Below are 15,374 nucleotides of genomic sequence, written 5' to 3'. Positions count from 1 at the left end.
TGGATCTGGTCTCCTTGGAATAGTCATCAGAGCACATCATACCAAACTAAATGTACCATAAGACGTACCATTCCATTTAGCCTTAGGAGTCACGGGTTGTTCATCTCTAAATAACAAAATCAAAAGAAGTTTTAATTGTAATTCCTAGTATATGGTACAGATTCTTAAAGCAGTTGCCACATACCTAATAATTTTCAATTTTACTTTACGGGGAGCATTCTCACAAGTTTTCACTGCATCTTCCAGTGTCATTCCCAGAGTGCATTTTCCGCAGATATAGAGGATCTTGTCTTTGGGTTGGACACTGCCCTCTTCACTCGCTGGTGAGCCTGGCACTACCTCAAGACAGTATATTCCCTGCCATTTACTACCAATACCACCAGTCAGCTTTATTCCTGCAATAGATGCATAAACATGAAACTGATATAAAATAATATGTAATGTTTGTTATTATGTAAGTGGACCTACCTAGCTGTCCTGAAGGAGTTTTATACAGAACAATGTCTGGCAGGCTGTCACATGGAGGTGGAGCTACTAAGTTTGTCACTGCTCTGCCAATGGTCATACTGAGACGTCTTGATGAAGATCTGAGTATCGACATCGCAAATTCATCTGCTACACTGGTCACATCATGCCCATTTACCTAAAGATACCAAATATAAATTATATATTTTTAAAAGTTGCTACTGAAATAGAAAAGTACACTTAATTTCATACCATGACTAGACGGTCTCCAGCTCTGAGGCGTCCGTCGGCCTTGGCAGGGTTGTCCAGTATTTCTTGTATGTAATAGCAGTTGTCCAGTTTGCTTCGTGTGATTGTGAATCCAAAGCTGCCACTCCTTGATTTTGTCAGGAGCACTGAGAGTTCAAACTCTTTAATCATTCCCTGAAAAAGTACAAATTGTATGTTATGCTGAGCTTGTTGGTTTTATTACATATTACTTTTTACTATTACTATTTATTTGGGTTATTTATAAATTGGCACTTTATTGTGTATACAAATCTGCTTGGTTAATTTTTCTACTGTAATCAATACAATTCTCTCATATCAGTGTTATTATAAATACACAAATTAGTTATCTATTTGCCTATGCATCCACAGTCCATAATAGTTGTAATGCTTGTAATTGCTGAAGTATATAATTAAGCTATACCTTTCTTCGACTCTCTTCTTCCTCCTCATCATATTCATCGTCGTCATCATCATTGAACTCCTTTTCTTTTTTCTCCGGCTCCTCTCTATGGATTTGCACTGGGGGGAGGGGGGACACTGGGGGTAAGGGGGGACTGGTGCTGGGTGGGACTATTGGTATGACCTGAGCTGTGATGGGGGTTACAGTTGGAGCAGGAGGCTGAGGTGGAGGTACAACTGGTCTGCTGGTTTTGCATGTGCCTTTATGGTGACTTTGAAGTAGCCCTTGTTGAACTGGATGGTGTTTTGCTTTGGGAGGTTGGGTTGTGAGTGGCTGTGCTGGATGCGACAGAGGGCACGTGGTAGGAGTGTCAGATGAAAGGCTCAGTGGTGAGATGGTTACCCCAGATGTATGAGAAACTATGCTTGGGTTGTGCACGCTTTGATGAGAGGTAGAGTCTGTATTTTGAGAGCTTTGTGCAGAAGTGTTTGGGGCCGGGTGATGGGGCAAACTGGAGCCAAGTCTGTGGTGAGGCTCCAGGGTAGAGCTGATGGTCAAATACTCTTCATCTGCCATTATTGTAAGGCCATTTCCCACTAGACAGTATGTCACACTCCCATCTGCCTCCTCTCTGATTCCACTGCAAAAACAGACAACAGAATAAAAGTTATGATTAAAGTTTTTATAGTTGAATTTTGATGGTTTCCAATAGCTAATAAAACCCACTATGACAGCATTATAGCCCCAAGCCTATTATTGGTTGTTAATGGCCTCAGTTTATATAGTACTTTTACATCTTTATTTGGCCTTGAAAGTTCTTCCCATAAAGGAACCATCACCCATTTGCACAAACATATGCATTCATAAAGCAGTGTGCTCAGACATTGCAGGCAGGCAGGGTTAAGTATTTTGTCCAAAGACTCAACAACAGAAAGCACTAGTGGTTGCTGGGATTGATCCGCAGACCTTTCGTTTGGGCCTGTGGGCTACAGTTTTATCAACTAAGCCACTGTCGTGCCACACTATAAAATTTGTTACTGCTGTCAAACCAGACATGCTGCAAAGCTAGCACAACAATTGTGCCTGCTTTTAACTTTGAGGATAAACTGTTATTAGATGGCAAATATATTCTAAACACTAACAGGTGCTACATTTCTTCTTTATTAATTTCGGTTTGTCCACCTTCTGATAATGGGAAATTTGTAACCCATTTATTTTCAGTCAAATCAGTTTTTATGAATAGAATCTGGACTAATTTGTACTACGTACCCACAAATAAATAACCCCAAAATTCATAATAGGACTTTTATATTATTTCGGCCTGGACTTTTTTGCCTCAGCTTCTCAAAGTGTTCAGCCAATTTTTTGTACTCCAAAGGGTTCGGAAACAGATTCACTTTGAATTCAGTCATAGGCTGGAATGATAAGGGGGTTTTAAGAGATTAACTGTGGCCATAATGGTTATAATTTAGCTACAGTGACCACCAGATTACCATCCAGATTCCAGATTACCCAGTTCAATAGAAGGCGCATGAGCTCACCATAAGACTTTTCGTGAATTACCTGGTGTATACTGAGTCGGAGGTGCTCTTAGGACAAACATCCATGATAGTAACATGAGATCCTGTCTTTCTCACATCTCTCTTTATCACTGCCACATTGCGCTCTTTCATCGGCTCTTCTGGGTGTTGATCTGTTGTGGCTGGTGTGGCCTCAGTATCCACAGGTGAGGGAGGAGAGGGGGGTGAGGGAGGTGAGGGAGGAGTGACTGGTGAAGGGGGTGAGGTCGGACACTTTGGAGGCGATCGAGGAGGTGAGGGTAGAGCAATGTTGTCTTGGTCCCCTGATGCTGGACTTGTTGATTTCTTATTTTGGTTGTTTGTGTTTTCTTCCTGGTTAGAGCTACAGGGCTGTATGAGTGTTGGAATGTTGGCATCAAACTGAAATTTCAATAGCTGGCTGTAGTCGTCTCCCAGGTGAATATCCAAAGAGCGCGATCGACTCTCACGTGTGGGGGCCGGACTCTGAAAGGACGCAGAAGGCTATAAAACCATACAATATATAGGAAATTGTGTTTAGTATTTCTATAGTCTTACCAGTGTATTATCATCTATATCGCCCAGTGCCCCAGGACCAGGTCTACAAATGAGCAGGTGGACTTCCAATGGTGCACCACGGAGCAGAAATAGCACTCTCTACAACAAAACAATAATCCATTGAAGAGTTCAGTTGCTGTAACAAGACATATTACTGCCAAAGTTGTATTGAAAAAGTATGACTGAACCAGAGACATGTCCAAGATCTTGCATAGGTCAGTAAGCTAAAGGAGGTCTTACAACAACAGAAAAAGCAATCAAATTAAACACCTAATGCTTACCTGGTAGGAAAGGTCCTTGACCGGCTCATTGTTGACAGACAGGATGATGTCTCCCTCACGCAGCATGCCGCTTTCAAGAGCTGGTTGCCCGGGAAACAGGCGCTTTATGCGGACGAGACTCCCCCTGTCCAACCCAGAGCTCAACTGTGTGATGTAGAAACTGAAGCCCAGGCCAGTCAGACTTTTCTTCAGAACAACTTCATGAATGTTTTCTACAAACCCAAAGATTAAAGAAGGTTTGAGAAGCATAATTCACTGTGGTCAAATCACAACTATGCTACTACCACAATTAATGAAGGAACATAATATTAATTCAAAACAAAAAAATGAGGCTTAGAACAGGCTTTCCTGTTGTGTTCACCTGGTTTCCTCTGGACACTGCTGTGATGCTGCAGGACCCAAAGGAGGAACACTTTTTTACTGTGGGCTCTTCCTCTCCTCAAACTGCCCTGCTGATCCTACCTGATCAGTTCTCCTTATAAACTGCACTGAGGCCTTTGACTGAGACACAAAAGCGACTGAGAAGCACAGTATAAATTGCTGCAGCAAAACTTGAATTTCCGTCTGGATCAATAAAGAATCTGTCTGTCTGTCTATTTATCTACCTAAAATCTTCCTCCTCAACTAGATTCACCATCCATCCATCCATCCATTTTCATCCGCTTATCCGGGGCCGGGTCCTGGGGGCAGCAGCCTAAGCAGGGACTCCCAAACTTCCCTCACCCCAGACACGTCCTTCAGCTCCTCCGGGGAAATCCCGAGACGTTCCCAGGCCATCCGAGAGACATAGTCCCTCCAGCGTGTCCTGGGTCTTCCCCGGGGCCTCCTCCCGGTGGGACATACCCGGAACACCTCCCGAGGGAGGCGCCCAGGAGGCATCCGGAACAGATGCCCGAGCCACCTCAGCTGGCTCCTCTCGACGTGGAGGAGCAGTGGCTCTAATCCAAGCTCCTCCCGTGTGACTGAGCTCCTCACCCTATCTCTAAGGGAGCGCCAGCCACCCTGCGGAGGAAACTCATTTCGAGCGCTTGTATCCGCGATCTCGTCCTTTCAGTCACTACCCAGAGCTCATGACCATAGATTCACCATTTATTTAAAAAACTACCATAATACTAGTCATCATTTTGTCATCTCAGTACAAAACTGTGACTTTTATAGTACAAAAAGCCTTGTATTTGAGGTAGCAGAGTGTCTCTTTCGGCAGAGGTGATAAATAGCAGCCTGGAGGTTTTTAGCATGTGGTTTCAGGGGACAGAGGCAGCATCAGCTCTGGATGTGTCTGACAGCAAGCACAATGTAGCTGTCAGATGACTCAGGATCCTCTGGGCTTCTCTGCTTGTGTGTGCGGCTAACACTGTCTGATGTTATTGCTAGCATATGTGTCCCTTGCTGTTTCCTCTCACCATCAGTCACAAAGCTGTAGTCCTTAGCTCGTCCGCTCAAGGTCGTTTCCATGGAGACTTCGGTCCTGGGGGGCTGTGTCTGTACCAAGGGGGGGCAGGGGGGCTCTGGTTTAGGCTCCAGGACTATTGTGGGCTCTCGTTCTAATAAAAGGCTCACCACCTATAATGAATGAAGAAATATCACTCATTAGTCTGGTATTTTAACTATTTCACTCACTGCAACACATCTGGCCAGGAGTAACAAACCAGTGCAAAATCCATGTTATTTTAAAATGAGCTTGAATCAATATGCAAATGACTGCATACTAAGAACCTAATGATTTGCAGCTCCTAAAAAGAACGACTAACTTCTAATTCATATGTGTAGAAACTAAGGTTTAATCTATACTGTAAAACATTCTAGACAAAGCAATAACAGACTTATAATAAGAATAACGTGGCAGACCCTCCACTAGAAAAGTTACACAATGCACCTTTAAAGCGATAACCTCACTGTTAAAAAGATGACATTGAAATTGACCAAGATAGAGTCCCATATAATGAGTGAGAGTTTAATTGTGTATTCACCTCCCCAGTTCTCTTCAGGCATTCGACGGCCTGTTGGTGAGTCACGCCCCTCAGGTTCGATCCGTCAACCTCCAGCAGTCTGTCACCTGTCACATTCACAAATACAGATCACATCTTCATTAACAACATCAATACAGAAACCACTTTGTGTCTGTCAGCGTTGATGTGAATGTCAACAAAAATAAAAATCACGTTTGCTCACTGACGCATGAACCAAGGAGACAAAGCATTAAAAGATATGACTTCAGTGATTTTTAGACTTAAGTAACAAGTTCTAGATAAATTAGACACAAGAACAGATGAGTATATAGTGCACTAACATACAGATATACATATGAGATAGAATTACCAATTTGAATGCGTCCATCTTTTTCTGCAGCTCCTCCAGGGACCAAAGTCTTGATGTAGATTCCTCCGTAGCGGACGTTGGTGTTTACCCCTCCCTTTGGCAGAGAGACAGTTAATGTAAGTTTTAAATAGGCTGCATATTGCTTTCTGTAGGACACAGTACACCATGTAATATACTCACAGCTACACTTATACCGAGGCTTCCATTGACTTTCTTCAGCTCAACTACAAACTTCTCACCACCTTTCAGACTAATTATTGATGGAGAGCGTGAACACACATCCTAAAAAAACAACAACAACAACAACAGTTCATAAAGATCAAAGAAACATTTGGTCTATTTTGTCAGTATTTTGTTTTTTACTGTTATTGAAAATCACTTCTTATCTCTTATTATTATTATCTCATTATTACACAATTTGTACTGCCAGCGGTGGTAACTGATTCACTCTTTGGTAAGTTCCACAAAAACATATTTAGCTTAACATACATAGGGCTTTTTCTAGTATTCTTTTTCTTCAGAGATGGGACATATTGACAACAGATGCATGCTGTCTATCTTGACCTTTGCCCCCTGAGCGGATGTGCACTTGACTTCTATGGAAACACACTGACCTGGGCGTCATGGATCCGCACAACAGGAATGTGCAGCCTTTTACTGTGCTTTGGTGTTGCCATGTTGGAAAGGGTCATGGCCTCCTCTAGCTCCTCCACGGCAGGTCGGAACTCTGTGCCACTCAGCGTGGTCTGGGAGCCGAAACCCTTCTCCAAAGCCAGACCCAGGCTGCTCTGACTCAGGGAGCTCGCCCTGTCCTTGAGAGTTTCTGATGAAGCACCGGGAAAGGCATACAGGACACAACATCATTACTATACATAGCAATAGCTTGACAAGGATTTATTAACACTTATATGACTCTGTGAACTTTCTCAAAGGGAAACCAAAGCACTCACGTTTAGGCTGAGAGACAATAAGCTCAACCTCATCAGGGCTGTTTTGTAAGATGGCCGCCGCATCACTGAACGTTACCCCCTCAAGACTGATTTTGTTCAAGGAGATTAGACGGCCGCCTGTGATTAGAAACAGAGATATGTTCAATATTGTTCAAATAATTTATAATAATTATCAGAAAACATCAGTACTAGATGACTCTTCTATTTTGAGAAGTAGATCCTGGTCTACTTGTTCACAGAGCCAACTAATATATGTGTTTTGTCATTTTTTTATAAGATTTCTTACTATGAGAAGTTGTTGTTCAGTTTCCTTTGCTGATTTAGACACATTTTATTGATCCACAAAGGAAATTACTTGAACACAGTAGCTCACACCTCACAATATATTATTATGACAAAGAGAAAAAATATAAATTGTAATAATAAATTCTGAATAAGTAGCAAAAATACCAAGAGACTGATGTTCATGTTGTTGTTGTTACCTGGTTTTATCCGCCCATCTTTGTCTGCAGGTCCATCAGGCACAATAGAAGCGATGAAGATCCCGAGGTCAAGTTTACCTGTATTATCCTCTCCCACAATCACAAAGCCTGAAACAGGACCACAGAGGTGAGACAATGTGAAACAATTTGACAAGTCTCCACTCTACTCATTAATATTGCACCACACTCATTGCAATTACCGCTAAAAACTCACCAAAGCCAAGTTTAGGATCCTTTTTCAGGGCTACACACACTATCTCCCGTTCTGGTGTGCTTCTGGTGGGTGTGTCAACTGTACACAGGAAATATGGAAAATTTTATTTAAAATAAAATTATGCTATCTAAGACAAGGAGAGCTGTCTGCACATAAACTGTAATAATTCACCTCGTATTGAAGAGGCATCTGAGTCTTGCTTCTGCAGAGAAACATTTGACATCCGTCTGGGTTCAGTAATGCTACAACAAAAATGATTTACCTCTGCATCATATTGTTTATTGATAGATTCATTTGAATATATTTAAACCATTAAAACTACCTCCAAGTCCTCTCTTTAACATCACGAGCGTCTCCTAGCTCAGCCTGTTCTTTGTTGAGCTCACGGCTCATCTCTCGCCTCATTTCTCTCTGTTGTCGGAGTCTGGCCTCCAGTTTGGCAGTAATGTCGTCGCAGGACTTGGATATAGAGTCTGCTTGGCCAGGAGGCAATCCGACATGGTTCAACATGCCCTCCGAACATGATAGCTGCTTCAGTCGTAAGTTGCGAGCTTGGTATATTGACATATACTTATCCATATTTTCATCTAAAGAAATAGAGAATAATTAGATATTAGTTTGTATTTATTTACATTAATGCCTATGTAGTGTTGTAAACAGTACCTGGAATTAGACTGTGGTTAAGCTGCCTTGATGTCATCTCACTGTGAAACTTATGCTGAGCAGAGCAGAGGTTAAGAAGGTACTGTGCTATTTTAGAGCTCTCTGTCACAAAGCCATGTTTTTTACCACTTGGTCCTCCACACTCGATAATGAGTTTACGCCGCTATCAAACACACACAAAATGTCACATAATTGCTTTCAAATGTGAATGTTAATTTTTATTATGAATGTGTACTTCTTTACCCCAGTAGATATTGAGTCTGTCTCCCTCCAAAGAAAACGTCTGGTGACAATGCGAAGGTGGTTTTTCATCTCATACACAATAATACCCTTTGCACAGACCCCTAAAACCAACTCGCCCACCACAGGCCGCTTTTCTCTGCCCACTCGGTGAAACATGACACCGTACTCTGGGAGCTGCTGGCAAATCTTAAAACAAAGGAATATTTTAATTATATATTAATAAATGTATTAATACAAATATAAATAACATGCCAATTAAAAGGGAAAAAAATATTAAATATTTTAATAATATACGTAAATATTTGATTTGTATTCACAATACTTTTCTGTCTACCTTTAGATATTCAGTTTCGGCCTCCTCTGGCAGCATCTGGGCATGACTTGCATGAAGTCTTGGCAGCTCTTCCCTGACACTGGGCAGAGCCAGCTTCTCCAGCATTCTCTTGGACACATAATGCTCTGGTTGGTAATAATTCTTTCCATAAAGCTGGAAGGAGAAGCACACTCATCAGGCACTGATATTTAACTCAATCTAATTTAGGCAAGGACTTTATACACTTCTCTGTATTTTGTACCTCTGGCATGTAATCCCCAAACTCTGCTTGCAAAGCCAGAGCTGCCAGGAACAGGCCTGTTTCCTCATTACAGTAAAGTCTCTCCTCCAAAATATCTTTACGCAGCTGCAAGTAGTATTGGTGACGGGTCAGTTTGTGTCTGAAAGAAGAGAGAACATTTGAGAAATACAAAATTAAATAATTAAGTTAGAAATACATGTAGGCAAACCATATATTTACATGGTACTTACAAAATAAAGCTGATGTCATCTACAAAAAACTTGACTCTTAAAAAGACCAAAAAAGAAGAAATCTGCCCTTTTTTCCAACTGTCAGGAGCAACTTTGGAAATTTTTGTTTCATGGTCCAAAAAGAAGTATTCATCATCTGCAAATATATATGCAGATATACTTATAACTGTAGTTAGCATGAATACATTAAAATACAACTATACTTACCATCTATAAATGCAAGACCAAAGTAGAAATGCTCCACTAAATTTGCATGGGCCACGACCATATCAAACACATCTCTGGCTTTGGACTTAATGTCACAGCGAACCACCACATACTGTCCACTGGGCAGCACTACACTCACCTCTCTCTGAGAGGAGCAGGAGCGACCTTTTTTCGACTGTCACAAACAAACATATGCACACATACACTGTAAATAAATAAAGAAATACATTTAAATACCAAAAAAATGTTAAATAAAATTACCACAATAGATCCTGGAAGCTCTAGAACAACTTGTTGTTCATCTGACATTCTAATAAACTCAGGACCCAAAGGCTAGTGAGAAAAACAAAACCAAAATCATACATGAAATAAAAACAACTGGCTATAAAAAAAAAACAAGTGGCATAGATCATATAGATGTTATATTATATTATGTTATATTTTATCTCTTATATACCTTATTTTTCCTCTGGCTGAGACTTAACGAGGATTCACTAAAGGTGATGGAGGGACTGTGGGACCGCCCTGAAGTCTTGGGAGAGATGTCGTGGTGTGGACTTCTGCCGATCCAGCTGCTGTTACTCTCTCTGTGCCGAACTCCACGGTGCAGTCTGCAACACGTGAAAGACAGTTGTTTCAGATTCATAATCATTTTTATTATGCTACAGTATTGAGTAAAAATGTGATGTGCACATACCTGTCTAATGAAGAGTGGTATAAAGGTGCTGGAGAACTTCTTGGTCTTTTTCTCCAAGGTCTGTGTGGTAAACTACCTAAAAAAGACAATATTTTGTCACACTATTTCTGTAACAAAATGGTGATTATTATGTATTATGTTAGACAATGCAAAGGTATTTATTTTTATATCTGTCATTCTTACTTGACTTTGAGTCTGAGTCTGTTGAGTATCTTCTCCCTTCTGCGGAGCTGTCGTTAAAGTCTGGAAAAGCCCCTCTCTTTCCTGTGAAATAATGCAGCTTCATCAGCTCCTTCACATGTGCTGCATAAGAACACTGAGATGTGCACATGACAACCACTCGGACTATATCTAAGAGTCTCCAGGCTCAGTATATTGGCTCTTGCAGCACCTTAATCCTCAACTTGCTTTAGGCTAAGATCTTAATCCTGTTGACTTGCACATTGTCTTGAATCAAAAGAACAGAAACTGCATATTCTTTAGCTCTTACTGTTTGGGCAGCATTTTAATTTAATTACACAAAGTCAGTCAAATGTAAACATAATATACTGCTAATGATTAGAATATACCACTAATATTTGCATTATTTAGCTAAAAAAAACCACACATTTAAAAATTATTAGAACACTCTTTAAAGGTGCATTGTGCAACTTTTCTGGAGGAGGGTATGTCACTTGCTTACATCCATGGAGATATTATTGCTATGACATTAAATACATCTATCTAGCATTTATTCATTAGAGGGTTTTCTATTGTTCAAAAATACAAAAATACCAAAACTCTCTGTGAATAGGGCTGCCTCTCCACAGACCTGACCTGTAATGTAGACTATAGTTGTCTCCCTTGATATAGATAGGTTTAATGTCTACTGTGGAACATTCTAGGCAAAGCAATAACATCTCAATAACATCTCCATGAAGACAAGCCGGTGACAAAATCCTCCAGAAAAGTTGTGCAATATACGTTTAAGTCTTTAAGTAAAACCATAAAAGGCCTACTTACCATGAAGTCTCTCTCTGATCATTTGGCTGCGGCCGCTCAGAGGGACATTACTGTCTGTCAAAGAACCATTGTCCTGCAGGGAGCACACTTGTATCATTATTTTATACAGATTAGTGCAGACACCTGTGGAGGGGCTTATACTGCTCTCATGAAGGAGCACAGTGCAGTTTTTAAACTCACCGAATCATGAAAGACCTCCTCCACCAGCTGTCTGATCACTCGGGTGGGAGACGGCAGGATGGAGGCTTTATGCTGAGATTCACATGCCTCCAGGATAGAGTTTAGATTAGTCCTTCGATGGGACAGGTCCTCACACATGCTGAGGAGCAGGCTGTTTAGGTGGTCACTCAACTGGACCGGCTAAACAAGACAATTACAATTACAGTTTGGAAATATGTAGCTGTATGTGAATTACAAAAATGGTATTTGCTGAAGTCCTACCTGATTTTGAGGTAGGTGAAAATCAACCGACCAATAGAGAGTCATGCCAAGTGAGTAAACCAGCATCTGTTGAAGATGCAGAGGTTGAGATAAGGACAAGATAAATTGGATTAACACTTTACTGCCATAACTTTAACCCAGGGCAGGTTGTTCCTTATTCCACAAATAAAACACAAACCTTTTGACCTTTCTGTATTGTTTTCATACCATTCCAGCTCATCACACTAGTATTCATATTTAAAACCAAGAATTTGAATACATGTCTTCACCCAGCCACTAGATGGCATGTGTGCACAGTTCCTTCAACTTAAATTCTGTGGCAATTAAATCTTCAATATACTTTGTCGTCATCTTTTTCTTAACCAGGAAATGACTGATTGACATTTATATACTTAAATAAATAGTAGTAAATAGTAATTTCACTATACATTTAAACCACCATGCAAATGTGTGCACTGACCCTCTCTGTAGCAGGTTTGGTGGCACCCACTCGGCTCTGGAGCATCTCTGGAGCAGTGAAGGTGGACACTTCATCAGAGAGGCCACAGTTCTTAAAGGCCAAGGTACCAGAGGCCGAAAGCAACAAAGAGGTGGGGCTGATAATACTACACATGTTGTTGTGGCCTGCAACATAACAAACAGCAACATTACACTAAATGAAGATCAATGTAAATGCCACGCAAGCTTTGACTATAGTGGTTTATACCAAAATAGTCATAAAATACTACATACCTTTATATGCGACATCTACTAAAGACTCTGCAGTAGCCAGCAGAAGAGACCAGACCTCCTCCTCCAGCAGAGGGCCCCCTCGAGCCTCTAATACTTCAGCTAATGTCACAAATGTGCTGCTCATCCTGTACACATTTCCAATCTGTGCCAAATATATTCTAAAATGAGAAAAAAAAAAGGTTGAGACAAGGATTCAAATCAACCATTTAACTATATGTTTAACAAATATGTATGTTTAAACTTGAAATTAATTTGTCATAATTTCCATTAAATTAAAATATTTTAAAAACAACAAGGCAATGTCTTTAGAGTTAAATCTGAGAAACTTTCCAGGAAAATGATGTTCTTTGCCCCAGACTCTGAGCAGATTACCTTAATTCATTAGGGTCACTGCATCTTGGTTTCTCAGACCCTCCCACTCTGTAATAGGCTTTCATCTCACCTGTGTCACCAATCTTAGTTTGTTATCATGTGCTGTGCTCTGCTGTTTAACAAATTACTTTATAATACATACAGTGAGATGTATTTACCAACTCAGAATATTTTTTTGTTGTAGACTTTTATTAAACTTTTTGTTTAATGTGGACATCTGTCTCATAGTCAGTTTTATTTGAACCATTAATAAGCATTTTTTAAATACTAAAACTGAACCCAGTTGTCTTGTTAATAAGCTACTCCATCTTTTATAAAATGGAGTAATGGTTTAAATTAATTTATATTGGTACATACTGATATTGACCAATGGTTATAACAACAATGCATATGAAGTCAAAGTCTATTTATAATTTACATCATTTTTGCTTGCCTTTATCTGAGTTTATGTTTTAGTACTATCATTCATTGTTTTATGTTGCACCATATCACCAAAGCAAATTCCAAGTTAATGAATTTTCTTCACTGATAATGCCAGTAAAACTTTTTCTTATTCTCTGAATATCATGTACATTCATTAAGTAAAAGGGCAACTTACATGATGTACTTTTAAATTCTAGTACTCTTTTTAGGCAAGGCTAGCCATGTTTATTTGTATAGCACCATTAATACACAAATTAATTCAACGTGCTTTACAGAATAAGAAAGTTGTTAAAACCACAACACAAACAAATGAAAACATAAATAATCATCATAAAATTCACATCAAAGGAGAAGAAAAAACCTTTCAGTCATATCCACAGCTAAACATGTATGTAACTGAGATTCATCTTTCTCCAACAGCATCAAATTGCTTTCTATCCCTGTTCTGCATTTAAATTAATCTGACCCTTACCATTACTTCGCTTGATGTTCCATGACTGTATTCTTTTCTTATACTGTCTGGAATTCCTCTATACTTGTAGTTGCCCTTGCAGTAATATTCATATTTGCTGTAGCCTACAAATTTTTAGTAAGAAGCTATTAAAGATTGGCACATGTTTTACCCGGGTCTCACTCTGTGCCACACTGTCACACTATAAATTTCACATTTCACCTGTCAGTGAATAATTCCACTTATACAACAAAAATATAGTCTAGACTATTAAGCATTCAACAGCCCTCTTTGTATTCGCAGGCCTTTATTATAATGGTACTACTCAGATCTGGTTAATTTGCTGCTAAATTGCCTTTTAGATGTGTGCCATGTGGGTCCGCATTTCAGTTTTCATCAGATCACTTACATAGCAGGTGTGAATAACATAAATAGCACTGTCCTATAGGCTAAGAGAAAATGGAGAATAGCTTAAAGAGAAAGGACTTACCTGGTACATATGTAATCAATGGCTGCGGTCTGATCCTTTGTGCTATCTTCAGTGTTCACTCACGGTTCCATAGTAATCCTGAGCATTGGGACGCTGTTTTGATGTCCTCTGGAAAAAGGCTGCTGGTCTCTGGCAATCAATCCATCGATGACATTACCAGACCATGGTGCCCTTTCCTCTGCTCCATCACCACAGCCACGTTGAACAGTTGAAACTTTTTTTTCTTTCTGTGATAGGGTCTATTCTTGGGTTGGCGACTTCTGTTTTAAAGACTTAATAGGATTTGGTTTGCGGTTTGACAGCGACAGGTCAACGCCACCAATAGCAAGTGGCGTGAGATCAGCAACACTGATTTTAACTAATCCGTCTGACGCCCAAAGGTGTGGTGGATCCCCTGTGCGCTACACAGAACCCTGAAAAGGACGAACGACTTGGGCTGTGCAGGACTGTGGCTGGCTGCTGCAAGGCTGCTCCCCCATAATGATCATAACACTGCGGGCTCTCCTCGAACAAGGGGTAAGACTAGTAGTAGCTGTCTCGCTGCGGGAGTCTGTGCTGGGACGTCTATCCACGCCGCTCTCCGCTCTATCGCGCTTACCTTTTGCAGGCCCCGGGTTCTCTGCGGTGGGACAAGGATAAATAACAGTCATCCAGGGCTGTCAGGAGGCTGCGGTGAAATTTTAAACAACTCAGCTCTAACTTAATGTAATTCTACCTTATGTCCTTCCACTGTCACATGTCTTCGCAGTACGTGGGTCCGCATACAGCGCTACTGCTGTAGCGTAACTGCTGGATGAACTCTGAATGGCGAGATAGTATACAACCACTGCACAGGATGCGTGCAGCGTCCAGTGCATGTCATGGTCTACTGTAGCCTATACAGTTACACGTGGGCCCTGGACAATGACAAAACAACCTTGCAATAAGTGTTTATAAAAGGTTTATGTGACTTTTTCTTCTGGAAACTGAGACAAAAGATTACAAAAGGGTTTACTGATAATATTAAATTATATTAATATATATTAATGTTTTCTGCGCCTTTTCTGGGTAATTAATAGATTGTAACGTCGATGTTGGCTTGACACAATATTTCATTAATGCCACTTTCAAAAGAAAAATATTAAAATGAGATTATTTACCTTAATAACAACAACAATCAATATGGATACAGTGTAACCAATTATGAGCCTTGGTTGTTGTGTGGTTAGGTGTCAGGGTTTCAGTCTATATGAGTTTCCAATTAACCCAGCAGTGATTTAGTGCAGGGAAAGCAGAGTACCAGCCTCAGTCTGCACAGATAAGTGGCCAAGCGGAAGGAGGATATATGGATGTGGTGGGTGTGTTTCTTTTGCTGAGTGACGTGGTACTGGG

General features: G+C 40.4%; 1 protein-coding gene across 1 annotated transcript in view; it reads right to left on the bottom strand.

The window, feature by feature from the left end:
• Positions 1-14,642, bottom strand: part of ptpn20 (protein tyrosine phosphatase non-receptor type 20) — a 32,528-nt gene extending 17,886 nt beyond the window's left edge. The window contains exons 1-34 of the mRNA XM_055162972.1: positions 14,004-14,642; positions 12,268-12,425; positions 11,996-12,159; positions 11,536-11,601; positions 11,275-11,454; positions 11,095-11,167; positions 10,276-10,356; positions 10,093-10,168; positions 9,853-10,006; positions 9,657-9,728; positions 9,396-9,570; positions 9,189-9,324; positions 8,959-9,097; positions 8,718-8,870; positions 8,384-8,569; positions 8,141-8,303; positions 7,800-8,064; positions 7,649-7,719; positions 7,478-7,555; positions 7,264-7,371; positions 6,782-6,898; positions 6,446-6,654; positions 6,012-6,113; positions 5,832-5,925; positions 5,483-5,568; positions 4,916-5,075; positions 3,513-3,724; positions 3,232-3,330; positions 2,699-3,159; positions 1,157-1,775; positions 718-888; positions 469-643; positions 185-395; positions 69-106 (exon numbers count right to left, since the gene is read on the bottom strand). Of these exons, the coding sequence (XP_055018947.1) occupies positions 69-106; positions 185-395; positions 469-643; positions 718-888; positions 1,157-1,775; positions 2,699-3,159; positions 3,232-3,330; positions 3,513-3,724; positions 4,916-5,075; positions 5,483-5,568; positions 5,832-5,925; positions 6,012-6,113; positions 6,446-6,654; positions 6,782-6,898; positions 7,264-7,371; positions 7,478-7,555; positions 7,649-7,719; positions 7,800-8,064; positions 8,141-8,303; positions 8,384-8,569; positions 8,718-8,870; positions 8,959-9,097; positions 9,189-9,324; positions 9,396-9,570; positions 9,657-9,728; positions 9,853-10,006; positions 10,093-10,168; positions 10,276-10,356; positions 11,095-11,167; positions 11,275-11,454; positions 11,536-11,601; positions 11,996-12,159; positions 12,268-12,391 (5,218 nt within the window). The 5' untranslated portion in view covers positions 12,392-12,425; positions 14,004-14,642. The remainder of the gene's footprint in view (positions 1-68; positions 107-184; positions 396-468; positions 644-717; positions 889-1,156; positions 1,776-2,698; positions 3,160-3,231; positions 3,331-3,512; positions 3,725-4,915; positions 5,076-5,482; positions 5,569-5,831; positions 5,926-6,011; positions 6,114-6,445; positions 6,655-6,781; positions 6,899-7,263; positions 7,372-7,477; positions 7,556-7,648; positions 7,720-7,799; positions 8,065-8,140; positions 8,304-8,383; positions 8,570-8,717; positions 8,871-8,958; positions 9,098-9,188; positions 9,325-9,395; positions 9,571-9,656; positions 9,729-9,852; positions 10,007-10,092; positions 10,169-10,275; positions 10,357-11,094; positions 11,168-11,274; positions 11,455-11,535; positions 11,602-11,995; positions 12,160-12,267; positions 12,426-14,003) is intronic.
• Between the last annotated feature and the right edge of the window lie 732 nt (positions 14,643-15,374).

The sequence above is a fragment of the Boleophthalmus pectinirostris genome, unplaced genomic scaffold (assembly GCF_026225935.1).
Source record: "Boleophthalmus pectinirostris isolate CB_2022bp ecotype Guang Dong unplaced genomic scaffold, ASM2622593v1 HiC_scaffold_5, whole genome shotgun sequence".
In the NCBI taxonomy this organism is placed as follows: domain Eukaryota; kingdom Metazoa; phylum Chordata; class Actinopteri; order Gobiiformes; family Gobiidae; genus Boleophthalmus; species Boleophthalmus pectinirostris.
This window is presented reverse-complemented; position numbering and strand designations above follow the sequence as displayed.